Source organism: Acinonyx jubatus, chromosome X (assembly GCF_027475565.1).
Source record: "Acinonyx jubatus isolate Ajub_Pintada_27869175 chromosome X, VMU_Ajub_asm_v1.0, whole genome shotgun sequence".
Classification (NCBI taxonomy): domain Eukaryota; kingdom Metazoa; phylum Chordata; class Mammalia; order Carnivora; family Felidae; genus Acinonyx; species Acinonyx jubatus.
Genome location: NC_069389.1, coordinates 13039019 through 13065554, shown reverse-complemented (window position 1 = coordinate 13065554; position 26536 = coordinate 13039019). Strand labels below are relative to the sequence as shown.

The window sequence follows — 26536 nt, the reverse complement described above, 5'->3', positions numbered from 1 at the left end:
CAAATGGCTTCAACAGTAAGAGCTGTACATCCAGCAGAGTTCTTGTGAAATATCATTAGTACTAATTTCAAAGTAGATTATATTTGATATATACCTTCATCTCCTCTAGGGGAAACGAGTCCAACATTTCATCTAGTAGCAGAAAGGAGTATTTATAACAAGAGGCCGTTGGAGGAGGGGTATTTGTTTTTGCTTCCGACTCCTTTTGACAGTAATGACAGAATGTGCTCTGTGCTTTTCTTTTCCTCCACTGTCTGACCCCTCGATTTCATATGACCGAGGGTGGAAGTTTCCTTTAGACAACTTTCGATTCTCTGAACCCAGTTTAGACTAGGACTGTGACAGGACTTTACAATTTTAAAGAGAAAACCTTTGTAACTAGACAGAACAAACTTCAGTCCAGTGAGCAATTTCAGTTTGATAGTTGTGCTCAGTGGAATGTGCTAGAGCATCCATTCTAGTAGAGCCTTTTTATTTCATAAAGTATTTTCAATGCAAATCAAAGTCCAAGCTTTCATGGTGCAACCTGGCCTCTCATTTGCATAACTCAGCCACACTCAACATGATTAAGAACAAAGGAAAGCCGAGAACAAATTCAGAAGTGACCTGCTTCAGAGGGCAAGTTCCCCCAGTCCAAGCCAACTGCAGAGACCTAGATTAATAAATACTGGCTTTTCTCTTAAAAGACAGTAAGAAAAGGGGGTGGTAGAGCCACACACCAAGAGCCTAAGTAATGGATCCTGACTGCTTAAAACTCTCTGCCAAGTCTTCCCACAGTTAAAAATGTGAGTTCCAGTCTTTTCTGTTTTGGAAATAAAATGTTTCGGTTAGCGTGATCCACAATTAAAATTCCCTTTTTAAAAACCTGGAGAACTGCTGTTGGGATTCACGCAACTAGCTGAACACCAAATTTCAAGTAGCCAGAAGGCAGCCGAGGAGGGACTTCCGCCTGATGAAAGCTACACGCGAATTGAACCCTCCCCGGCTTAAAATGACAACCACCAGTGGCTGCTTTCTGCGGGAAGTGGAGGCTGTGCACCTAAATCCCAAACAAAGCCAACAAACGACCATATTCCACGGCGGTCCAAGTTCAAACACTGGTTCTAGTTCTAACCTGAAACCGAAGCAGTAGGATTGTTTTTAGTCACAAGATTAAGCCTGTTTGTCCGATGATTTGCCCGTATGTACTATTTTAAAAGTGACACCTTTATGTACATAATCTGCCGAAACTTTGAATAATTTGAGGCTTGCAGCCATGTCAATTTGTCAAGTGATATAAATATTATCAAAAAGCTAATCTGAATCAAAGATGCTATGCTGGTTTCTGACCCAACCCTACTTTATTTTTACTTGGCATTTAAATGGACTGTTAAGACAAAGCTAATCATCTTGATTTCTTTTTGAGTAATATTAATTGGGGGGCCGGGATGTTGAAATGAATATGGTTTTCACACCAAGGAACCATTATCAAAACAAAGTTCCCCTGTAATGATCGGTCCCATCTCGAGTGAAATGAGAATAATTCTGTGCAAGGAATAGGGAAGATAGGACAAAGCAATGGTCACGTGCGTTCCAATGGAGGGAAATGAGGCAGATGTGCAACACGGCTGAGGAAAACGTATCGAAGGAAAACTATTCAAAACTGCTAAGCAGCCTCCTGTACCACGTAAGTCCAGTAGTTCTAAGAAAATACAGATATGGTAGAAAAAGTAAGAAAATTTTCACCACAAAACCAATAGTTACTACTAACAGAAAGTTATACACAAAATATAGCTCTCGATACAGTGATCATACTTCATTTCAGTCGACGGACTCGATACCTGGCCCGGCGGACACGGCTGTTCTCTCCTTCGCCGCCTTGGGCGCGGCCTCCGGGGAGACTCCCGGGGCGCTTTCGGAAGCAGTGTTCGGCTCCTTGGGGGACACCGGGGCAGTGCAGGGCTGCGTCCCAGGCAGTGCTAGGTCCGCACCTGCAGCCCTCCCCGAGACCTGCTCCTTCAAGACTTCCACCTTCTCGTTGAGCTCGTTCCGTTCCGTTTGAAGAGCCCTGCACAGCTTCTCTAACCGGTCCAGTTTTATCTGAAAGGCCTTGTACTCTTTATCACGGACAGTTTTCTGTAAGGAAAAATGATTCCTGTGACCTCGTGGAGTACAGTTTACGGGATACAAAATGTGAACAAATCGGAGTCCCGTCAGAAACTACTTGTTTAATCCCCCTCTTGAACGGGCTCCATTTCCTCAAGCACCACCTAACCGTCTAGCCAGCTTCACTACATACCTAGCTACAGGCACCAAATGTATTTAACACGGTTAACGTTATCCTAGGGTCCCGAAATATCCAAAATCCACTTGTTACAACATTTTGCGGGGCACCTGGTGTAGCTCAGTCGGTTGAGCATCAGGCTTCGGCTTCGGCTCCGGTCGTGATCTTGCTGTTCCCGAGTTCGAGCCCTGTGGCCGGCTCTGTGCTGACAACTCGGAGCCCGGAGCCCGTTTCGGATTCTGTGTCTCCCCCTCTCTCTCTCCCTCTCTCTCTCTGCCCCTCCCCTGCTCACGCTCTGTCTCTCAAAAATAAACACTGAAAAAATTTAAAAAAACAAAAAAACATTTTGTAGCGATCAACAATTAAGGGAATTCAAGATACTCCTCACAAAGCTAAAGATAAAAAAAGTTAAGGGCCTCATTAAAAACAGAAAACGACTCATTTCTACATACATTTCTTTTGTTAGATGAGAACAAGATTCAAGGCTGGAAAAAAAGCAGAAAGAAAGGCACTGGAGTTGTTCTCTGTACTCCACTCCCGCACCGGGAGATCCGATCGGTGCTTCTGGAGGTGGGCCCTGCACCGGCAGCCCCAGGAGACTGGTTCGAAAGGCTGATTCCTCAAGCTAGTGAACCGAACTCTGGGTGGAACCTAGCCATCTTGGTCTTAAGACCAAGCTTGTTAACAAGCTGGAATCTGAGGCAAGTTCCAGTGTGAGAACTGACTCCCGTAGAAGAAAGCGAAATCCACATGCCTTCTGGCGATCTCCAGCAGAAGCCTGGACCGACTGAGCGGGTAGTAGGAAATCTGTTAAGGCCTCCCTCGGGGCCCCCCACCTACAACCCCGAAAGACACTTGCAGATTTTGCGAAGCCGTCCCCCCGCCCCCGGTTCTGGCCAGAGCCCTTGACTCCGGCCGTGGTGTCCCCACACGCCCCCTGCCCTGTTAGGGCCTGAGCTCCACGAGTCCCCATGACTACAAACACACCTTACTCACGGGAAACCACCTCACCTCTTCAGCCATTTGCAGAAGCGCTTTGTTGTTGTTTTCCCATTTGGTACGCCATGTTATTGTTTCTTTTTCCAGTTTTTTAATTTTCTTTGTCATCTGGCAATCGACACAATTGCAAATGTAAATTCTAAGTTCCATTTCTTAGCCGTACACCCTGTCCCGCCACAGAAAAGTTTGTTCCGCCCCGCCCCCGTCACTGCACCTGCCTTGCCCAGCTGACAGCTGTGCCCATCCGTTGGCGGCAGAGCTGATCTCAGAAGCATCTAGGGCGGCAGCAGCGGGAACCAAAGTAGGGGTTTCACATTATGAGACAAACAAATCTAATCTCCTCGATTTCAGAGGCAGCAGCACATGGAGGAAGCGGTCAGACACCACACTGAATTCTCGGCTTAGGCTGGAGTGCGTCTCTCAATCCAGCTGAGAGACCTCCTCCCCAGACTGTACAAAAACATGTCCACGTTAGGAGTCTTCTGTTCATTAAACTAATTCATCTGATTCTTGGAAGCACAGGGGTTTCTACAGCTCCCCACAAAGAAGAATTAGTGACGTACCGCAAGCCCCAAGACCGTATCAGTTTTGGAACTATCGGCAGCGTAACTTCGCGAGCACTCCAGTGAGAGAGAAGGATGAAAGTAGTTCATCCTTAGCTTTGAGCATCCTCACACCTCACAAGACTGGTCGACTTCAGGTTTTGCTAACAATAAAATGGCTCCAAAAATAAGGGGAACGTTTTTAAACTTGCACTACAAGAACCCAGTTTTCAGAAACTCACAATGAGAGTTATCTGCACCTGTCAATGAGTCTCGTTTTCGAGATTCCTTCATGTCCTGTTGACTGTGCCCCAGCCCTGACCCCAGCTGAGGCACTGAGCCAGGCGCCGTTAAGGGAAACAAGGGTACGAGAGAGCCAATGCCCGGGGCGGTGGGTTGTCACCCACAAAACGAACACCACGCAGAGTGGGACAAAGGCCATGCGAAGAGCTCGTGGAAGACCGGGGTCGAGTGCTGTCCGACAGTGATCTCCAAGCCACGAGCGGCGAGGACAGCGACTGGAGAGCCCGTCTTAAACGGTAGCTCGGGTGCACGCTGTGCAGAAAGAGCACCCCTCAACTTGAGCCCCAGCTGGGAGGACTGGCAGGCAGAACTGATCCACCGCTCACCAAATTCCCTAGATTACCGGGTCTAAAAATACCCGAAGGCGGTAATTTGAGCGCTTAACATGGCCAAGTACTGTCGGAATTACTCGGCTTTACAGAGGATAGGGATTTTTGTTATTTTTAATGAGGAAGGCACAGCAAGGTTAAACCACCTGTCCACAGTCACATTACACGGGACCGGGACGCTGCCTGGAGCACACACTCCCCGCCACTGCACACGGTCCAGTCACAGTCATGACACACCCACCGAATGCTCACAAAGTGCCAGGCGCCACCGTACTTGTCTCCAACCCGCCACCCTTTTCCAAGGACCCATTTTAAGGGGAATATGCCATGTAAGAGGAGAATGAATGGACAGATTTAGGGATATATGTGTATATATTCTGGTTCTCAGCTTGGTATCAAGGATATCGCTTTCCTTGATGTGGGCAGGAAAATTAAACCGAAGCCGAAGACTGAAAGGGTTTGGACAAAGGAGAAAGAATTCAGTGGGGGTATAGTTAAAAGAAAACGAAAAGCTAAAAATGTAGAAAACACTGGGGCGCCTGGCCGGCTCAGCTGGTGGAGCGTGTGACTCTTGATGTTGGGGTTGTGAGTTCAAGCCTCATGTTGGGTGTGGAGATTACTTAAAATAGATAATTAAATTTTTTAAAAAGATGGAAACACTGATATATATATACATATATATTGATTACGTATATATCTAAATAAAAATATACATAAATGTGTTTGCCTCTCTGTGTATATATATAAATATAAATAATAAAATATATATATAGATATATAAATATATCTATATATATAAAATCAACCAACCAAAATGTGTTCTGGGCTTGGATGTCTTTAAAAAATCTCCAAAAACACAGAGCTTTGTGAAGGAGGAGTGGGGTGTCACCTGAGTGAATAAAACAAGACGCAACAACAAAAAAAGAAACCATTTATGTGTAATGACAAATTGTATTTGACAGAGGAATTCACTTTAATAAAGCTAGTATTTAAGAGCACAGAGCTCACTAGCTACACGGACTACCACTCCAAGGGCAAAACGACCACACAGGATGCCACTAGAGGATCAGAACGGGGCAAATGAAGACTGTACCAGAACAGCATCAGCTCGTCCAGGCAGTGATCTTGCTTAACATAGCTTCTTCTACTAATTCCCTTTTACGTAATATTCTACTAAAAATACGCAAATACCTTTTCCATCTCCTGCCGGAAGGTTGTAAACAGTTCATTGCTTTTTGCCATGGTAGTCTGGAATTCTTCAAACTTATCCATATAAAGAGAAAGCTACAGAAAAAAAGTATGAAATATTCTGAGTTCCAGGTAAACCATTTGAAATCCCAAAAGACTTTCCAAAAGAACATCCTATGTTTAAGCATTAGTTACTTGTTATAAGTGACAGAAGGAAGAGCAGACACAAAGCAGCCCTCGGGTGCTGGACAGAGATAGCTCAAGTTCCATAACCCACTGAGATCCACTGAAACTTAGCAAGTTTCGTGGACTTAGACATCTTTAGAAGTAAATGTTTAAAATGTACAAATATTTACTAGCTCCAATCCACCAATTATAATAAAAACTGCTGTGGTTGGTAGAACTGCAAATTTCATACAACTAACTGTTCCCGAACTACTCCCTCTCCTTAGATTTGAAAAACTGTCCTTGGAAAAAGAGCATTCTTTTAGAACATCACCTGCACAGTTCTTAGCTTGGTATCAAGGACAGCTCTTTCCAGGGGCGCCTGGGTGGCTCAGCTGGTTAAGCAACCGACCCTCGGTTTCGGCGCAGGTCATGATCTCGTGGCTCGTGAGATCGAGCCCCATGTGTGGCTCCACATTGACAGTACAGAGCCTGCTTGGGATCCTCTCTCCCTCTCTCTCTGCCCCTCCCCCGCTCATGCTCTCATCCTCTCAAAGTAAATAAATAAACGTTAAAAAAAAAAAAAAAAAAAAGGTGGGCACCTGGGTGGCTCAGTCGGTTGAGTATCGACTTCAGCTCAGGTCATGATCTCACCATTTAAGTTCAAGCCCCACATCGGGCTCACTGCTGTCAGCCGGTCAGCACAGAGCCCGCTTCTATCTGCCCCTCTCCCGCTTATGCTCTCCCCCCAAATAAATAAATATTTAAAAAAAAAAAAAAAAGGATAACTCTTTCCTTAACATATACAGGAAAATGAAACAGAAGGTGAAGCATTGGTTTGGTGGGGAAAGAAAGAATTCAGTGGGATGGGGTTTTTTGACTTACTTGATTTTGACCGGTTTGGGTCTTGAGGACCATGGCTCAAAGTACACTTTAAATACTGGAAACTACCCTGCTTGTAAGGACCATAATAATGTCCCTATTGCATTGTATAATCTCAAAAAGCTTAAAATGCATGTTCACAGCTTTTTTAAAATTCTATTTGGTTTTTTATTTTATTTTTATTTGAGAGAGAGAGGGAGGAAAAAGGGCACAGGGAGGGAGGGGTGGGGGGGTGGAAGGAGAGGGGAAGGGGGAGGGAGAGAATATCTTAAGCAGACCCCATGCTCAGCACGGAGCCCAACGCAGGGCTCAATCCCCTGATCCTGAGATCACTACCTGAGCCAAAATCAAGAGTTGGGTGCTCAACCGATGCCACCCAAGCACCCCCACAGCCACTGTTACGGAAGATGCAACATCCATGTAGACTGTCCCATCCGAGAGCTCAATGCTGGCCCACACTGGGTAGTTAGTAAGTGGCAACTACCATCACACCTGGCCTTACATGCCTGGATTACAGAACAATGGGTCAACAAACACCAATTCGACTCTATCCTCAACAAATGCTGGAAACTGACATGGTAAGAACACAGAATGAGACCAACTCTTGGAAAGGACAGCCACATTTAGGGACTAGGAAAAGGAAGACGTGACAGCAAAGGAAACTAATAATCAGATAACACGACCCAGGGTGACACAGACCGCAAACAGAAGTTACAATGAGAACAGTCCAACAGAATCAGAGCTGCCTGGGAGCTTCACAGAAGGGTCCTCTGGTGCTTTGCAGGGACTCCCACACTCAAGTCTATTTTCCAGGGGCGCCTGGATGGCTCATTCAGTTGAGCGTCTGACTTTGGCTCAGGTCACGATCTTGCAGTTCTAGAGTTCGAGCCATGCGTCAGGCTCTCTGCCATCAGTGCAAAGCCTGCTTTGGATCCTGTGTCCCTCTCTGCCCCTCCCCTGCTCGCTCGCTCTTTCTCTCTCTCTCCCTCAAAAACAAATATTAAAAAAATTTTTTTCAAGTCTATTTTCCAAAGCTGTACATAGATAGACTTTATATACCTTTTCCATATCAATTCTCTTCTCCACTTACACGGACAGCAGAGTTTATGGAGCTAATAAGGGCTTCAAATTTCCTAGAAGCAATCTACCACAATCCTAAGTTATAGTGGGAAGTTCAAAAGACTTCTTGAATTTTCACTCTAAAGTTAGTCTAACTTCATAGGAAATGAGTATCAATCACCACACTGTAAAACAGGCCTGAAGACAAAAAGCATTGAAAAAGAGGTGGTCATAAAGATTCACAGCAGTCTCAATGTATCAATGCATTTTGGAACTAATTTAGAGTCCTTACATTAAAACAGGTTTATTATATAATAAAATAGGTAATACTTTCTTCAACTGAATATAATCTAGTTACTTGGAAAAGGGTGAACTACAGGTAAATACCTAATTTCACCTGTCCATAAAGACACAGGAAGTCTTTTCTCTATCTTTTCTTTGAGTGGGGAGGCAGCGTCTGCTAGCCTTACTCCACAGAAGACAAACACCAAGAAAGGTTTGCATTAGGACAAAACTAAGGGGTCTGGGTTGGAAAATAGGGAAGCAACATAGAAATGCCTCAGCCCACATGGTTTCATGGATGAATTCCACCAAACACTTAAAGAAGAGCGAATGCCAATTCTTCTCAAACTCTTCCAGAAAACGGAAGAAAAGGGACACTCCCCAACTTTTTTTTTATGTAAGGTCACCATTTACCCTGAAATCGAAGCCAGATACGAATACTATAAGAAAACTACAGGACAAAATCCCTGATGGATAAACTTGCAAAAATTCTCAACAATCAAAAAAATACTAGCAAACCAAATTGAAAAGCACATTAAAAAGATCACATACCATAAATCAAATGGGATTCATCCCAGTGATGATGCAAGGATGGCTCAACATACACAAATCAATAAATGTGATATTTCACATTAACAGAATAAAGGAGAAAACCCATATGATCATCTCAATAGATACAGAGAAAACATCTCGCGAAATACGACACCCATTGATGATATAAACACTCAACAAATGGGGTACAGAACGAACATACTTCAACCTAATAAAGGCCATATGTGATAGACCCACGGCTAAAGGTTTAAAGCTTTCCTTCTAAGATCAGAATAAGACAAGGATGCCCACTCTCACCACTTCTATTTAACACAAGTACTAGAATTCCTAGCCAAAGTAATTAGGCAAGAAAAATAAAAGGCATCCGAATCAGAAAGGAAGAAGTAAAATTATATCTGTTTTCTGATGACACAATCTTATGCACAGAAAATCCTGAAGACTCCACCCAAAAACTATTACCAAAAAGAAAAAAAACAACCAGAACTCCTATTTACAATAGCATCAAAATCAAGAAAATACTTAGAAATAAATTTAACCAAGGATATGAAAGATCTACATGCTGAAAACTAAGACACTGATGAAAAAACTTGAAGAACACAAAATGGAAAGATACCCTGTGTTCATGGATCAAAAGTCAGTATAATTAAAGTATCCATACTACCCAAAGCCATCTACATTTAATGCTTATCAAAATCACAATGGCATTTTTACAGAAATAGAAAAAGTAATCCTAAAATTCGAATGGAACCACAAAAGAGCCAGAATAACCAAAGCAATCTTGAGAAACAACAAAGCTGGACAGAGAGGCATCACGCTCCCTGACTTCAAAGTATACTACAAGCTAAGTAATCAAAACAGTATGCTACTGGCATAAAATGAGAGACATAGACCAATGGAACAGAGCTGAGAGCCCAGAAATAAACCCATACAAATATGGTCAACTAATATTTGACAAGGGAGCCAAGAATACCCAATGGGGAAAGGACAGTCTCTTCAATAAATAGCGTTGGGAAAACTGGACCCCTATCTTACACTACTCACAAAAATTAAGGACTTAAACATAAGACCCAAAACCATAAAACTCCTGGAAGAAAACATAGGTTGAAAAAACTCCCCAACAATAGTCTTGGAAATTTTGGTTATGATACCAAAAGCACAAGCAACACAAGGAAAAATTAGTAAGTGAAGACTACACCGAACTAAAAAAGCTTCTGCACAGCAAAAGAAACAACAAAATGAAAAGGCAACCTATGGAATGGGAAAAAATATCTGCAAACCACATACCCAATAAGAGTTAGTATACAAAATATCTAAGGGAATTCATATAACTTGATAGCAAAAAACAAATATAGTCCAATTTAAACACGGGCAGAGGGCCTGTATAGACATTTTTCCAAAGACGACACACAGATGGCCAACAGGAACATGAAAAGGTGCTCCAACATCACGATTCATCAGGGAAACGCACATTGACACCACAATGAGATGTCATCTGACACCCGTCAGGATGGCTATTATAAAACAGACAAGAGATAATAAACACTGGCGAGGGTATGAAGAAAAGGGAATTCCTGTGCACTGCTGGTGGGGATGTAAATGGGTGCAGCCACCATTAAATCAGTACAGAGGTTCCTCAAAAAATTAAAAATACAACATATGATCTAGGAATCCTACATCCAGGTATACTGTATATCCAAAGGAGATGAAATCACTATCTCAAACAGATCTATGCACTCCTGTGTTCACTGCAGCATTATTCAAAATAGCCAAGATAAAGAAACAACCTAAGTGCCCACAAAGAGATGAATAAAGAAAATGTGGTACATATACACAATAGAGTATTAATCAGCCACTTAAAAAAAAAATGTTGCCATTTGTGATAATATGGATGGGCCTTCGGGGCATTATGCTAGGTGAAATAAGCCAGACGGAGAAAAAACACTGTATGATCTCAGTTACATACAGAATCTAAGAAAGCTGAACTCCAACAGAAAGTGGAATAGTGATGTCAGGGGCTGACGGGAGGGGGATACCTGAATATGATGGTCAAAGGGCAAAAACTTTCAATTAGGAGATGAGTAAGTTCTGAGGATCTAATGTACAGCATGGTGACTATGCTTAACAATAACGTTATCATATACTTGAAAAGAAAAAAGCAGGGGGGACCCGGGTGGCTCAGTCGGTTAAGCCTCCGACTTCAGCTCAGGTCATGATCTCGCCCTTCATGGGTTCAAGCCCTGTGTTGGGCTCTGTGCTGACAGCTCAGAGCCTGGAGCCTGCTTCTGAATCTGTGTCTCTTTCTATCTCTGCCTCTCCCCTGCTCGTGCTCTCTCTCTCTCAAAAATAAACAAACAATAAAAAAGAACAAGAAAAGAAAGAAAAGTAGGAAGGACCCCCATGAAAACCACCACCTCCACAGCTCTATCTAGGAGTAGAACTGTATGGTGGTTGACAGTTTTTAAAACTGCCTGTTACGTGCTCACCGCACAAAATTCTAAAGATTTTAGGTTCAACTATATGAAATTGCCATTTTTGTAGGTCAAAGAAGTACCAGCAATTTTGTATAATTCATCTTAATACAAAAGAGCTACAATCTGAAGATTTCTCAGGTTTTCTTTAGTTGGAAATCAGCAGACACACATGGGAACAGACTGGGAAAGGGAGGAAATACCTGGGCTACTGGAAAGGGGGCACTGCAGACAGCATCACCAATTGTCCCCGTCTGCCTGAGACCTAAGTATTTCCAGGGACACGGTACTCTGAATGCTAAAACCAGGAAAGTCCTGGGCAAGTCAGGATGAGCTGGTCACCCTAAGCGAAGAGGAAAACTCCAGGAGGGACACGTGATCTACTCTCAGTTCTGGCTGGGAATAAGCACGAGCATCTTAGAGAAAATTCAAGATACGTATCAAATGAACCACAGATTTTTCTTACAAACGCCGCTACCCCCTGCTGTCAAGTTACCTGCTGTTTTAGTTGTACTTCTTGCTGTTTCATTTGTTCATATTTGTGCCTTGATTCTGTGGCTTCTTTTAATAACTAGAAAACAGAAACATTCTGGCAGAATACTAATAGTAATTACAAATATGACTATTAAGTCAAATGATCAGAGTCTGGCTTAATCCTTCCACTCATTTTTTTAGCAAAAACTAAAAGCCTATAGATATTTGTTACATCAACTGCTCATTACCTATCGTCTTCAATCTGTTCCCCTTGTTAACACTAAGGAATGTTGGAATCATCTTTTACTGCTTAGAAAGAGTACCGCTAGAGGCCTAATAATAGGTTTACAAAACTCAGGGTTAAATTGTTATGTTTCAGGTGAAAAGACAAGTCTGGTATTAGAAAACAGGGCTCAGAATCTTGACATTTATCTAAGTGACTTAGAAAACCACGGTACTCCTTGAGAACCAAGATGAGGCAGAGCGAAAGGGTATGGAGCAAAGCAGTGAAATCAGACACCAGTTTCTGATCACTTTTTAAAAAGCAGGGGAGAAGTGGATGAGCGCTTTAATTTATATACTTGAGTTTTCAGGAAAATTATATAGCGAGGTTGCATAGTCAACAACTGTTGAAATTCAGTCCCTGAAGTAAAATGTCACACATAGTCCAAATAAGCCTGGAAAAGATATTAAACCAATTACAAAGTATAAACGTGCAACGTAGGCATGTGCGTGTGTGAATGTACAAAATTCACACTCCTGCTTTGGAAATGACAACCGTTTCTTCCATCACGCACAGGACAGCATTATCAGTTCACACAGAAGGATCGTGCTGTATGAAAAATCTCTCTCTCCTAAGCCTAGGCTCACACTCAACACGGTAAGTTCACACCATGAGGGGCACTGACGAACCAAGTCTTCAGACCAGGCTCGCCTCAACGCCTACGGTACTTCCGCAGAAGCTGGATGGAACAGTCCTCACTGCCATAATCATCTCCCAGTTGGTTGGTTGGTTTTGGTTAAGCATATAGAGTCGAATTTGCGTGTGTTAAATGTACATACCCAGTGAGATTCCATGGTATTCATAATTACTGACGGGAAATATAGTCTGAATATACACTCTGGGAACGATGCTGAGTGATTAGGTAGAGAGAATTCTGTTAAAATTTTATCAGAATATTATGCCAGAATAAGTAGACAAATAGTTTCCCTACTTTCAAGTTACTTATTTAAAGACAAAATATAACAATATATGAGACTAGTGTTCGGTAAGCTTGATATTAAACTGAACCGCTAAATACTGGTGTAATTCTGGAACTTGGTGACTATTATTCTAAGCATGGAAAAGTCAAATGAGTGCAGGTCTTTCCACTAGTTGGTCTAAACTCTTCAGTGTATCTTCTGTATAAAAAATGGAAATAAAAGCCAAATGCGTTCTGAGATACACATGCCCTTCTCAATCTAGAACAAAAAACCAGTTAGCATGACCCGGGTGCCGTATTAAATGTAGAATAAGTTTCAATGCTTCAAATAGCTTTGGTCCAATTTCGACAAATTTTTTGTTAAGAAAGAGAACTTACAAACTCTCTCTCTCTTTGATGTTTTTCATCAGCTTCTTTTATTAGCTGTGTCGTCTGCTGAAGCTTGGCATCCACAAGCTGCTGCTGTAACTCCTTATGTTTGAACACTTTATCAATATGCTATGGGAGAAGTAAGATTTCTTCCATCACTTAATGAAACAGGAACACAATGATGGGGCAACAACACAAGTTACAATACCACGCTCACGATCACCCTGCTCTTCCACCACAGCTGAGGACACCGGGTCCATGCGCTTGGAGAAGCGTGTGCCTTACATCACACTGCAGACCCTCCCACACTTGCAGGAAAGGAGCCTTCTGGCTACTACCCTGTACCCCTTCCCTTTTGGAGTTGGACTGTCGAGGAGCCTCATCAGCCACACACCTGTACTTCCTATTTCTGCCCTACGATGAAAACGAGGCTTAAAGTGTATCAAGAAAAATACGGATAAAGAGATCAAACTGTTAACGCCGTGCATCATACACATAATTCCTAGGTATTTTTCTCCGCAAATCTTAAATTTCCCCAAATTTCTCAGATGGAGGCAGCACGCTGTGACGTGGCCCCGGTCAAATTCTGGCTAGTGTGTGGCCACGGACAAATCTCTCCGTTGCCAAATCTCTGTTCCCTCCTCTAAGCAGGGAGAACCACACTCTGCGGCAGAATCGTTAAGACCCCGTGCAATGGTTACACTACGTAAGGTGCTTGGTGCCTAGCACATACTAAAATTTGGTAAAAGGTTGCTATGGTTTCCAAATGAAATTGTCAGGTGGTTATTTATGTACAATAAAGTCATCAGAACATCCCTTCTAAGATGCAGAAAGAGTAATTCTTCCTGACCAAAGAACATCTGATTATATTCAAAATAAGGAAGTCTCACACGTAATGTGATTTAAACATACAGAATTTTCAAGTGTTCTACATCTATAATGTGGCAGACTGTCATATTAAACAAAACTAAAAGAATAATTTTAAGAAAATTGAGGGGTTTATAATCTAATACAAAATTTATTCTCTAAGACAAAAAAGTTCCTTCGATAAACCCCTTAAGAGGAAAAAGAGTTGGGGCGCCTGGGTGGCTCAGTCAGTTAAGCATTGGACTTTGGCTCAGGTCATGATCTTGCGGTTCTTGGGTTCGAGCCCCGCATCAGGCTCTGTGCTAACAACTCAGAGCCTGGAGTCTGCTTCCGATTTGGTCTCTCCGTCTCTCTCTCTGCTCCTCCCCCGCTTGCAGTCTGCCCCCCTCTCTCTCTCCCTCAAAAAATAAACATTAAAAAAATTTTTTTTAAGTAAAAAAATTTTTACAAAAAGGAAAAAGAGTGAAAAGGAAATCTTCATGTTACAGACTTGAGACCTATCAACCAGTGAAACAGACTTTATTTAGACCTTGATTCAAATAGCTTAAAAGGGGGGTGGGGGGCATGGGGGAACCACAGAAATTGAATAATGACTCAATATTAAATGTTAAGTAACGGTTTTAATTCTCTTAGGTATGAAAATGATATTGTGGTTGTGCTTGAAAAAAGCATCCCATGGGGCATCTGGCTGGCTCAGTCGGTTGAGCATCCGACTTCAACTCAGGTCACGATCTCACACTTGGTGGGTTTGAGCCCTGCTTTGGGCTCTATGCCGGCAGCTCAGAGCCTGGAGCCTGCTGTCTCCTCCTCTCTCTGCCCCTGCCCTGCTCGCACTCTGTCTCTCTCTCTCAAAAATAAACAAACATTAAAAAAAATTTAAAAAAAAAAGCATCCCTTGTCTTTTTTGAGGTACACCGTCAAATACATATGAATGGAATAAACAGGACACCTTGAAGTTGTGTCAAAATAATCCAGGGCAAGGTGATGGAAAGGAATAAAGCTGAAACTATGGTTTCACCTGCTGAAACCAGGTAATATACTCTCTACCGTTAAGTGTGTAATTCTCCATTAACAACAACAACAACAACAAAAAGCAAAAGGCAGAGAGTGATTAAAAAGAAATTCTTTTAGGGGTGCCTGGGTGGCTCAGTAGGTTAAACATCTGACTTCGGCTCAGGTCGTGATCTCACAGCTTGTGACCTTGAGCCCCACATCGGGCTCTGTGCTGTCACCAAGGACCCTGCGTTGGATCCTCTCTCTCTGCCTCTCCCCTGCTTGTACTCTCTCAAAAATAAACATTTAAAAAAGAAGAAAAAAAAAAAAACAGAAACAAAAATCTTTTAAATAACAGCTTCTGAAGGGCTGAAAGTAAGTTAATATGATCTAAAGTTTTGCCTTCAAAACTGGATAAAGTGACCCACAGAGGTGCTCATCTTATTGTTTAATGTTAATCAGCTATTTTAATCTACTTGTTTGTGTAGGGCTACCACACACACAGAAGCACATTTCCCTAACTTCAAAGGCTTTTCAAAGGCTTTTCAAAAGCCTGATGCCTCTAGTCCTGCCCATTTGACCTCCAAAAGTAAGGAACCTTAGAAAACAGGCCATCGCCTATTTGCTTTTAACACAGACAGCACCTGTGAACTTCCTGACTAGCTTGAAAAAGTCTTAGCTGGAGGCCAATGATCAAGATCAGCAGGCATGGATCCTTGCAGTCAATTTTTTACTTTAATGGGTAGGAGAGTTGAGAAATAGGTTCTTTCTTATCCTCTCACATAGCATAAAGCCCCCATGTGAAAAGAAATGTAAGCGGTGCCTGGGTGGCTCAGTGGGTTAAGCGTCCGACTTTGGCTCAGGTCATGGTCTCACAATTCATGGGTTCGAGCCCTACATCGGGCTCTGTGCTGACAGCTCAGAGCCTGGAGCCGGCTTCAGATTCTGTCTGTCTGTCTGTCTCTCTCTCTGCCCCTCGCCCCTCACACTCTCTCCACAATGAATGTTAAAAAATTTTTTAATAAAATAAAATAAATAAGATAAAAAGAAATGTGAGGGGCGCCTGGGTGGCTCAGTCAGTTGAGTGTCCGACTTTGGCTCAGGTCATGATCTCGTGGTCTGTGAATTCAAGCCCCGCGTCGGGCTCTGTGCTGACAGCTCAGGGCCTGGAGCTTGTTTTGGATTCTGTCTCCCTCTCTCTCTGCGCGTCCCACGCTCACGCGCTCTCTCTCTCTCTCCTTCAAAAATAAATAAAACATTAAAAAAAAATTAAAAAAAAAAAAAAGAAATGTGAAACACAGGTGTAATACGGTGGTAATATAGACTGTCCAGATTGTCACATATATCTGAGTTACAGCATATTTGGAGGCCAAATATTTATTATTAGTCTAGATAAGGGGAAAAACCTGCATGCTAAAAACACAATCTTCTAGTATTACATGGAAGTCAAGTAGTACTTAACACGTCTCCAAGAAATTGCCTCACCTCCCCAAATCCATGGACTCTCCACTATCTAAGTGATGGTCCCCAAGACTCCTGTTCCCATGGTGGTTGAGCTTCTCCCATGAAATGTCCGGCTCCCCCTATACATACAGAAGTCCCTAAACCTCCTGTGATGGCAGTTTTCCTTCAGTCGTGAATGGTGAAAAATCCTTGCTGATAATGAGCTATCTACACCCAGAAAATGGCTTTACCTCCTCTCTCAGTGCGTACTGTTCAATGAGCTTCTTAAGCTTCTCTCCCAGTTCGATGTTTTCCTGGCGGAGCTTGGCGTTGTGTATGTCATGTTGTTCGAGCTGTGCTTGGATTTCATTTAAAGTAATTTGGAAGTGTGCAGTGGCTTCCTTACGTCTTTCTTCCTCCTCTCGTGCCTGCTGCATGTTTTCTTCCTTATTATCCAAAATAAGTTCTGTTAATGGTATAGACCTATAGAGAAGATGCTCATAAAAGAAGCTGCTGCCACGGGGGTTCATTTATTGCTACCCTGAAGTATTCCTTCCCTGTATTTGTGACCAGAATGTTCTCATGTAATAAGCCAGCAGCTTTGCCTGAGTAGATAGAATAATTCACTGTACTGAAAGCTAAGTAAGGAGCTGCTTCCCCACACAGCCAGCTCCCTCCACCTTCCCAGCCAGTTACACAGCAGTATCTGAAACCAGCCTGCCGAGAGACTCCTCCTTGCAGCTTACCTTCTTGGTTACACTACTCCCTAGAAGCCAAGGGACAAAAGAAACCTGTATCTTAAAAAGCTTACTTTCAACACTTGCTAAGATACAAGTGTTAAAAGACTTCTATATGTATAAACAGCTATCAGTCCAATCAAAATGTTGATTTGCTACAAGAAAAACATAGCTACTTTAATGATTATGTAAATACAAGGATTCAAAAGCCAAAAAAACTAACAGCTCCCACAGTAGGTGAAGATCCATTTCCTGAGTGCAACTATATTCTAGGGCCTTGGGCATTTGCTGTGCTGGGGCAGTTTGAGGAGAGATCCTGCTTAGTCAAAATCGTACCAAAGCTGTACATGAGGGCAGGCCTGCCTCTCCATGTCTCTGGCTCTTTTTCCTTCTTCCCTACTGGCACCAATTCATCTTTGGGTACCTGCTCCGTCTTCCTTTATATTCAGCCAAGATTTGAGCGCTATTCTAAAAGTACTTAGCAGCTGGGTGGGGGGAGGCAAGGATGGTTTGGCAATGTAGCTGATTAATAGCCCTTAAGGAGCTCGGCAGGTGTTTTCCCTTCCCAGGCTCAGTCTCTGCCTCAACTCTGTTTCTCCTCAGCTTCTCATTTCACTTCAACTTTTCATACGTGGTAATTAACTACATCAGTGCTCAGCAGAAAACTTGCAGCTCTGAGCTTCCTAAGCCAGGACTCCAGGCAGGAAAGCTGTCGTCTAAGTATCAATCTCAATTAGATTCCCCACGACCAGGTATGAGGTTCATTAAGAAGCATCAGGCCAAGCAAAACAGTAGAATGTGGCTGGTATCTGTCTCCAGGCAGAGAGCAGCATTTATTTTAAATATGTACACAGTAATTATAAAGCAAGCTACGTCAGAGTCAGTACCCCTTGAAAAACAGAAAACTTAACCAACTAACCTTTAATGTCTTATTGTGACGCTGAAGTTCCCGACAAAGAGACTCTAGTTTGCTTCTTGCCAAGATAGCCTTGCTGTGCTCACTCTGCAAATGAACTTTCTCTTTCACGATCTGGGCTTGTTTCTTCTGCAAAATCTTCATTTGCTTCTGAACATTCCTGCTTTCCTCCAGCTAAAATTAATAAGCACTTTACAATTAGGAAGTACAATGAAAACCTTTGATTTATGGCTGGAGGAAGTACAGTAAGAACTATGGAACACATTTTCAAACACCAAATATTGTAGTACAAGATTTTCTTTAAATTATTTTTGTGTCATGCTCCTCTGCCAACCTTGTCTCTCTTCCAGTTGTGATAGGAGAGTAAGCAAATAATTTAGGGTAGGGAAAAAAATACATCTTTTTTTTTTTAAGTAAAGTCTCCCCCCAACATGGGGACTCAAAGTCACAACCCTGAGATCAAGAGTCTTAGGCTCCACCCACTGGGCCAGCCAGGCACCCCTTAATCTAATTTTATTAAAAATTTTTAAATGTTTTTGGAAAAACTTTAGAAACCAACACCATCGAGTTTTACTTTTCTGAAAAATACACACGAGCTACTCTACTGAAATGGTTACCCAAATTAGAACAAGCAGCACTCAGGATTTTTTGTGAGTGAGAGGGGAACTGCTGCAATTTTAGGTTTGGAGCAAATGAGTCTATTTCAAGGTTCAATCAACACTAACAGATAAGACAGCAGCCTTACGAACGTTTCACAGAAGGAAATGATGCAGTCAATTTCAAGAGCAAGAGCGACACCTTGTGGCCTATCAAAACATTCCAAGCATCTTTACAGGCCATAGGCTTACAGCTATTAAAAACAACCTTAGAGAAATTCCCCCAGGAAAAATAATTTTCTTTTTGTAAAATACTTTTACAAAGTAGATGGACTGTGGGCTGTGACAGTTCCAAGAAGCTTCCAGGCTGCACACACTATCTGTAACTCCACCGTGAGCTGGAAACTCCCCCTGCCCTCCCGGACTCAAGGTAATCACAATCCTGAATCCTGGGCTCACAATTCCTTTGCTCTCCCCTCTTTATCTCATCTGTGTGTGGTCCTTAAAGAATCGTTTTGACTTTGTTGTGGCTAGTACAACTGATGTGAATTTTTCATTCTCTTGAATTTAAATTAATTTAAGCTTAAATAGCTACACGTAGCTAATGGCTGCCCCATTTTGGACAGCACAGCTGTAGATTAGATTGCTGGAACTCATCCAAATTGTCTGCCAGATCAGGGAGCAGCAAACCTTTTCTGTAAATGGCCAAAAGTAAGTATTTTAGGCTTTGTGGGCCACATACTGTGTCTGTTGTGTCATTTTCTTTTTTTAAACACTTTAAAAATGTAAAACCATTCTTAGCTGTGGGCAGTACAAAAACCGGCCTTGCCAGATTTGGCCCACTGGTCACATTCCACTTAAAAATATACCACACACAACATATTTGATCCATTCTCAAGGCAATGGGCATTTGGGTTGTTTCCAGACTTTATTACTTACAATGATATGAACACTGCCCTATGTGTTTCCTGGTAGACACATGCAAGAATTTCTCTGGGTGCAAACCCAGGAGTGGGACTGCTAGGCAGTGATTAATGGTCTATTTCACAAGACAATGCCAAACTGTTTTCCAGAGTGGCTGGCAAATTTATTCTCCCATCAGCGATTTATAAGAGGTTCATGTAGATATAGATGCACATCCTCTCCAAAACTAAGTACAACCAGAATTCTTAAATTTATGCCACTACAATGGACATAAAATCGCATCTCACTGTGGTCCAGATTTGCATTTCCCTGATCACTAATAAAGTTGAACATCTCTTTATATGTTTATGTACCTTTATGTTAAGGCAGATCTTTGAATCTTCATGTTTTTCCACTTCTACAAAATGCCTCTTAAATGTCTCTTGCCCAGTTTTCCATCGGGTTATTTGTCCTTTTTGTATTCATTTGTAGGTATTCCTTAGATAGCCTTGAAACTACATATTCTGTTTGTTGGAAATATATTCTTCCCAATTTTTTAATGTCTTTTGCTGAACAGTAAGTTAATTTTAACACAGCCAATTTTTGCAATCCTGTCTCTGATAGTGCTTTTTGTAAGAAATCCTTCCGTTAACCCCAATTTACAAAAATATTCGCTTATTATCTAAATAAATCTAAATATCTAAAATTATTCAAGCTTAATTTTTGGCATTTAAAATCCTTAACCCATTTGGAACTAATCATCGTGTATGGTGTCTAAGAACCTAATTTCTTTCCCATAAGGATATACACTTTTTTTTTGAAGTAATCTCTATACCCAATGTGGGGCTCAAACTTGCCACCCCAAGATCAAGAGTCACATGCCCGATGGACTGAGCCAGCCAGGCAACCGAGGATATATACTTTTTAAATTCCATCTACTTCAGGAGGATGGCGATTCTCCCCCAAATGCACCAACAGATTCCATGAAATGCTCTTCAAAATCCCCAACTGGTATTTCTTCCCCCAATTTTCCCCAATAAGTTGAACTTAGAATTTTATATAAAGAGCCAAGAGTAGCCAAGATACTTCTGGCAAAAAGAGTAATAAGAAGGATACATACAACACCTATGCCACCAGATATCAAGATTTATTATCCCACTATAATAATCTACACAAACTGACTAAGGAATGGGAAAGAATAGCACTATAACAAGTACGTAAGAATCGTGTTGTAAGGGGCGCCTGGGTGGCTCAGTCGGTTAAGCGTCTGACTTCGGCTCGGGTCATGATCTCACAGTTCGTGAGTTCCAGCCCCGCATCGGGCTCTATGCTGACAGCTCAGAGCCTGGAGCCTGCTTCAGATCCTGTGTCTTCCTCTCTGTCTGTCTGTCTGTCTGTCTCTCTCTCTCTCTCAAAAAAAGAATCGTGTTACCAGCCTAAGGGTATCCACACTTAGCAAGTGAAATGTGAGGATTTCGTGAACCTATGCTATCTGGTAAATGTGGAGGCCACAAGGTCTCCCCAATGGACAATACCGATTGCAGTGCAACACGCCACTCTACCTGCTCTGCCTTTTCTATTCATCCATGCCACAGGCATCAGTGATGGCAGATAATGCCGCCCCCTAGAGGGCAGAGGACAGTGATGGCAAAAGGGAAGGTCTCTAAATAATCCTTAGGAAAAGGCTACTCCACTCACGGTCTCACTGCTATATAGCCTATATACCTTTTAAAAGAAATGAGTGTTGTTTCAACAAATAAAACTTCAGTACATTTTCTGTAAACAGTACACATCTCATCCTTCATAAATTCAGCACAAATATAAGTCAGGTTACTCACTAGGCCAATCTCCAATGTGTTACGCATCCTGAATTGAATGCAGCTATCATTACTGGTACTTAAAAAAATAACCATACCCACCTCCACACACACACAAGCCACAAATAAAAACACCATAGACCCCTGCTACTTGAAGTGTGATCTCAGGGTTAACGGCATTAACATCATCACCAGCTGGGAGTTTGTTAAAATACAGACTCTCAGACCCAAACCTGGACCCAGTGAATCAGAATGTGCCTTTTAACAGAAGTTCCAATGACATGCGTGAATCTGAGAAGGACTGCCGTAGGCGACTATTTGTCCTTTCTTCTTCTAACTTATTCACGGCAGTCTGCCATCGTCACAATACTGGGGCAAGTAGCTAACCCTCTACACTGCTTTTTCTCTTTTCCCTTTTTTGACCTTGTCTTCTTTTCCCATCACTCCTCGCAGGATTCTCATGTGGATGCAACCAACAGCGACTGTCTTCTGCAGACAGAAGCATTCCTTTCCTGAAGCCAGCAATCTGAACACACTGTGTTTTCTGCCATCTTTGCATCTGTGACTGTTCTGGGCCATTTATACTGTCACACAAGGTTTCCTGTTGCTCTGACTAGAAGGTGCTAGGCTGCCGAATGCCAGCTACGTGGGGGAATACACACACCCCTTTATAAATCAAGGGAGAGTAACTAGAATTCTTTGAGTAATAAAACAATTCGTTTTTAGAGCTGGTCAATGACAAAAAGTACTATTTATGACATGTAACAACTGCTTTAACAACAAATGAAAATGCATAAAAACTGTCAATAGTTCACACTAGTTTTACAAAAGGCATTACTTTTAGCATTTATATTACAACTACTCACTCTAAAAGTTTCCCACAACCCTTACTTCAAAGGGTTCTGACTTCCCTATTCTTCAACTTAAACAGGATGGCAGAGTTTTCATGTTGAGACTTCTTTCAAAAATTTAAAAAGAGAACTAATGCTACTTGAAATAACATAGGCACAGAACAAATGAGGTCAGTGTCTTTCGAAGATGGAAAAAGAAATCTCTGGCACACAGATGTGAAATAAAGATTTCCTGAGACAGTATTGTTTTAGTAGACTATTTCATCTAATTCACAATTTCATTTACAATGGGTAGAGCCTTTATCTCTAGAATTCCCTTGGGAAAAGTTAAGTACAAGAACCACTACACCCCAACTAGCATCTAAAGCATCACAACACAGTGCTTCTAAGTCAGCCTTTTCATTCCTAAAACGGAGTTTTAAAAAATCTATGCTGTATCTTAGCATTACAATGTTCTATATGTATCACCTTATAAAATGAAGTCATACAAGCAACAAAAAGCCCCAAGAACGACAGTCTCCTCTTCAATTTTGGAATACAACGTGTTACATCTAAAGCTACATCAAGTACGTACATACTTTGCTGTATTTCATATGAACCTTACTACCTTTATTTAATACTCACAAGATCAGCATATTTCTTACAGAGAGCTGCCAGTTTCTCTTCTGGAGTTGAAAGGGTGTTTAGGGCTTGCATCAATAATAAAACTTCTTTTCCTGATGATTAACAAGATAAGAAATAAGTCCCAGAAGAGTGAGATCAAACTTAACCTGTAAATTCTATGGAACACTTCCTATGTTCTGATAGCCATAGTGAAATAATTTGTGCCTACAACTAGAAGTAAGATTTACCAGCTAAATTAAGAAAGTTATTTTTAAGTTCTGGATTAGCACGCAACCCCCACCTCCCCCAAATTTCTTCATTAATACCGCTAGCTATTTGTAAGAACTCTTGCTGAAGGCTTAAAAATTCCCTTGCTTAACCATTGGTGTCCAAGTTAAGACAAAGGGCAAGTTACAAAGGGCAGAATATTTTTAAAAGCTTCCTCACCAAGTACAAATATAGAAGCAAGTTCAAAAGAAATTTCAGTTGGTACTTTCTATCTCAGATGCACATAATCACTTGTGACATATATCTTTTCCATGAGCAATTAAAATAACTTCTGATGATTTAGTAAAAGCACATTCCATGTGTTAACCAAGTTTAGTGTATATAAAAGAATGTCATCATAACTTCTTTTCCCCATGAGAGGCACTAAAAACAGTAATTTTAAAACTTTTTGGCAGGGAGAAGCAGGTGGCTGAGACAGAGGACAAATGGTCTTTCAAAATAAGTGGTAATGTTTTATTTTTAAAATCTTTTTTTTTAATGTTTATTTATTTTTGAGAGAGAGAGAGACAGAGCATGAGTGGGAGAGGAGCAGAGAGAGAGGGAGACACAAAATCCAAAGCAGGGTCCAGGCTCTGAGCTGTCAGCACAGAGCCTGACACGGGGCTCGAACCCATGAACCATGAGATCATGACCTGAGCCGAAGCCGGATGCTTAACCGACTGACCCACTCAGGCTCCCCTGTAATGTTTTATTTTTTAAAAAACCATTCTTATTTTTAAAAATGTTTTCTCTTATATGTAGGATATTTCATTTAGAAATATATGTGTGTGTGTGTGTGTGTGTGTGTGTGTGTGTGTGTGTGTGTGTGTGTTTTAAGTTCATTTTATTTGAGAGAGAGAGCGAGCAAGCAAGCGAGCATGTATATGTGCTCACGGGAGGAGCAGTGAGAGGGGGAGAGAGAGAATCCCAAGCAGTCTCTGCACTGTCAGCACAGAGCCCGATGTGGGGCTTCAACTCATGAACCATGAGATCATGACCTGAGCTGAAATCAAGAGTCCTATGCTTAACCAACTGAGCCACCCAGGAGCCCCTAGAAATATATATTAAAATGACTCTGTTATGTGGTATATAGACTGCTATGAAGAAAGAAATGACTTTGGGGCACCTGGGTGGCTCAGTCGGTTGAGCGTCCAAGTTCAGCTCAGGTCATGATCTCACAGTCTGTGAATTCAAGCCCCACGTCAGGCTCTGTGCGGACAGCTCAGAGCCTGGAGCCTGCTTCAGAATCTGTGATTCCCTCTCTCTCTGTCCCTCCCTTGCTCACGGTCTGTCTCTGTCTCTCAGAAATAAACAAACATTAAAAAAAATTTTTTTTAAAGAAAAAATGACTTCAAAATGGAACACCTTCCTATCCACAATACCAAAACCTCTCATTCACAGCCCAAGGCCAGTAAGAATTTTAAGAGATGACTAAACATGATTATTAAATAGGATTAGAAGTAGCCATAATATAACCTGCAATTTTTAATCAAGATTTAAAAACCCATACTCCATCTGGGTTTTCTTATTTTTTGGTTTTTTTGAGATAAAATTCACATACCATAAAAACCACCCCTTTATTTTTTAAACCAATCTCTCCACTCAACATGAGGCTCAAACTCACAACAATGAGATCAAGAGTCACATGCTCTACCGACTGAGCCAGTCAGGCACCCCAAAATTCACCCTTTTAAAAGTGTACAACTGAGTGCATTCACAAAGCTGTGCAACCATCACCACTGCTTAATTCCAGAACATTTTCATCACCCCAAAAAGCAGCCCCATATCCATTAACAGTCATTCCCTCTCGCTCCCACTCTAAGACCCTGGCAACCACTATTCCACTTTCTGTCTCCACAGACTTGCCAATTTTGAACATTTCATATAAAATGGAAACCTATTATATGGACTTTTGTGTCTGGTTCCTTTCATTTAGCACATTTTCGACATTCACCCATGTAGGATGTTATCAGTACTTCATTCCTTTTTAGAACTGAATAATATTCCCCTGTACAGATTCACATTTTATTTATCCATTCATCAGCTGGTGGATAACGGTATTGTTTCAACTTTTTGGCTATTATGAAAAAAGCTGCCATGAATCCTCGTGTACACATTTTTGTATGGACATGTGCTTTCAACCTTTTTGGGTACATACTTAAATGTAGAATTCTGGGTCACATGGTAACATTATGTGTAACTTTTTAAGACTCCATCTGCTTTCACACAAATAATTGGGGCTGCCAATTTTGAAGAAATTTATTTGTAAGGAATTAAAATTATTTGTCTTTTCTATAATAATTTTTAGGTTTTCCAAGTTGGCAGAAAATGGATTTAATAAGGATAATTCAGGGCGCCTGGGTGGCTCAGTTGGTTAAGTGTCCAACTCTTGATTTCAGCTCAGGTCATGACCTCATGGTTTTTTGAGTTTGAGCCCTGGATGGGCTCCGTGCTGACAGCACAGAGCCTGCCTGAGATTCTCCCTCTTTCTCTGCCCCTCCCTCCCTCTCTCACTCTTTCTCTCTCTAAATAAATACACTTAAAAAATATATAAGGATAATTCTATGGATAAAACCATACAAATCTAACACTATTAATCTTAGTATATGTATAGTAAGTATAAAAAACTTAGGGGCAATAAGTAAAGCTAAAATAAAAGAGGATTTCGGATTTCCTAACAAGATTTGATGCATTACCTTTTTAGCCCTCAATCTCAAACACAGCAGGAAAAAGAAAACATACCCTTGAAAGCCAGTCTTAACCCACTTTCTGAACTCCAGACATTATGTTTTCTCTAAAGTTTTAGGAGGAGTTTTCAAAAAAATCAAATAAATACACAGTTTTCACAGTAAATTCCAGTCAGACTCCATTTCAGATGCAAAAAGGCAAGTCAAATACTACTTCTGTCAAGTTGGCCCCAAATTTTGTCAAGAAAGCCTATTCTTGATTATTTAGGGAAAACAACTTCCTGCTCTTTGTCTCCTACACAAAAGGCAGCAGATACAGACTGACTCCACTGCAGACAAGAGTTGTGTTAGCTAAACAACATGTGTCTCAACACCGGCCATGTTCAAGATCACCTGCACTGAAGAAAGCAGAAGTAAAAAGAGCAGCATGTGAAAATGCCCAATCACGGAGCACAGATTATTACCTAATGTTTTCTCTTTGTTTCTGTTGCATTCTGAATCTTGCTGACCGTCAGGGGGATCTGTTCGAGCCTCTCGCCCAGGAATTTCCTCCCTCGATTCTTGTGTACAGTATGCTGGGCTCATCAAACTCCTGTTCCTTGTAATAAAATCACTGCCTTCATCCTCTTCCAATGAATGCTTGTTACTCGTACCACCACAATTTGAGTCTTGATGTTGAAGAATATCATTTGATTGAGAGTTGCGCAACATGTCTGCTTTCACCCCTAACCCACACATTCCAGCTTCTTCCATTGTGCCAATCACAAACTAGACAGAAG

The 26536-nt window shown here is 41.6% G+C and overlaps 1 protein-coding gene across 5 annotated transcripts in view; it reads right to left on the bottom strand.

Annotated features, from left to right (window-relative positions):
• Positions 1–1083: 1083 nt before the first annotated feature.
• Positions 1084–26536, bottom strand: part of TXLNG (taxilin gamma) — a 51987-nt gene continuing 26534 nt past the window's right edge. For 2 of the 5 annotated variants that reach the window (XM_027054651.2, XM_053202115.1), the window contains exons 2-10: positions 26222–26525; positions 22825–22916; positions 18037–18207; positions 16632–16826; positions 13087–13206; positions 11529–11603; positions 5628–5720; positions 3275–3370; positions 1084–2115 (exon numbers count right to left, since the gene is read on the bottom strand). In XM_027054651.2, coding sequence (XP_026910452.1) covers positions 1801–2115; positions 3275–3370; positions 5628–5720; positions 11529–11603; positions 13087–13206; positions 16632–16826; positions 18037–18207; positions 22825–22916; positions 26222–26525 — 1461 coding nt within the window. In that variant the 3' untranslated portion in view covers positions 1084–1800. Of the gene's footprint in view, positions 2116–3017; positions 3100–3274; positions 3371–5627; positions 5721–11528; positions 11604–13086; positions 13207–16631; positions 16827–18036; positions 18208–22824; positions 22917–26221; positions 26526–26536 lie in introns of all 5 variants that reach the window. The other 3 variants (XM_053202114.1, XM_053202113.1, XM_027054652.2) reach the window with 3 other exon arrangements.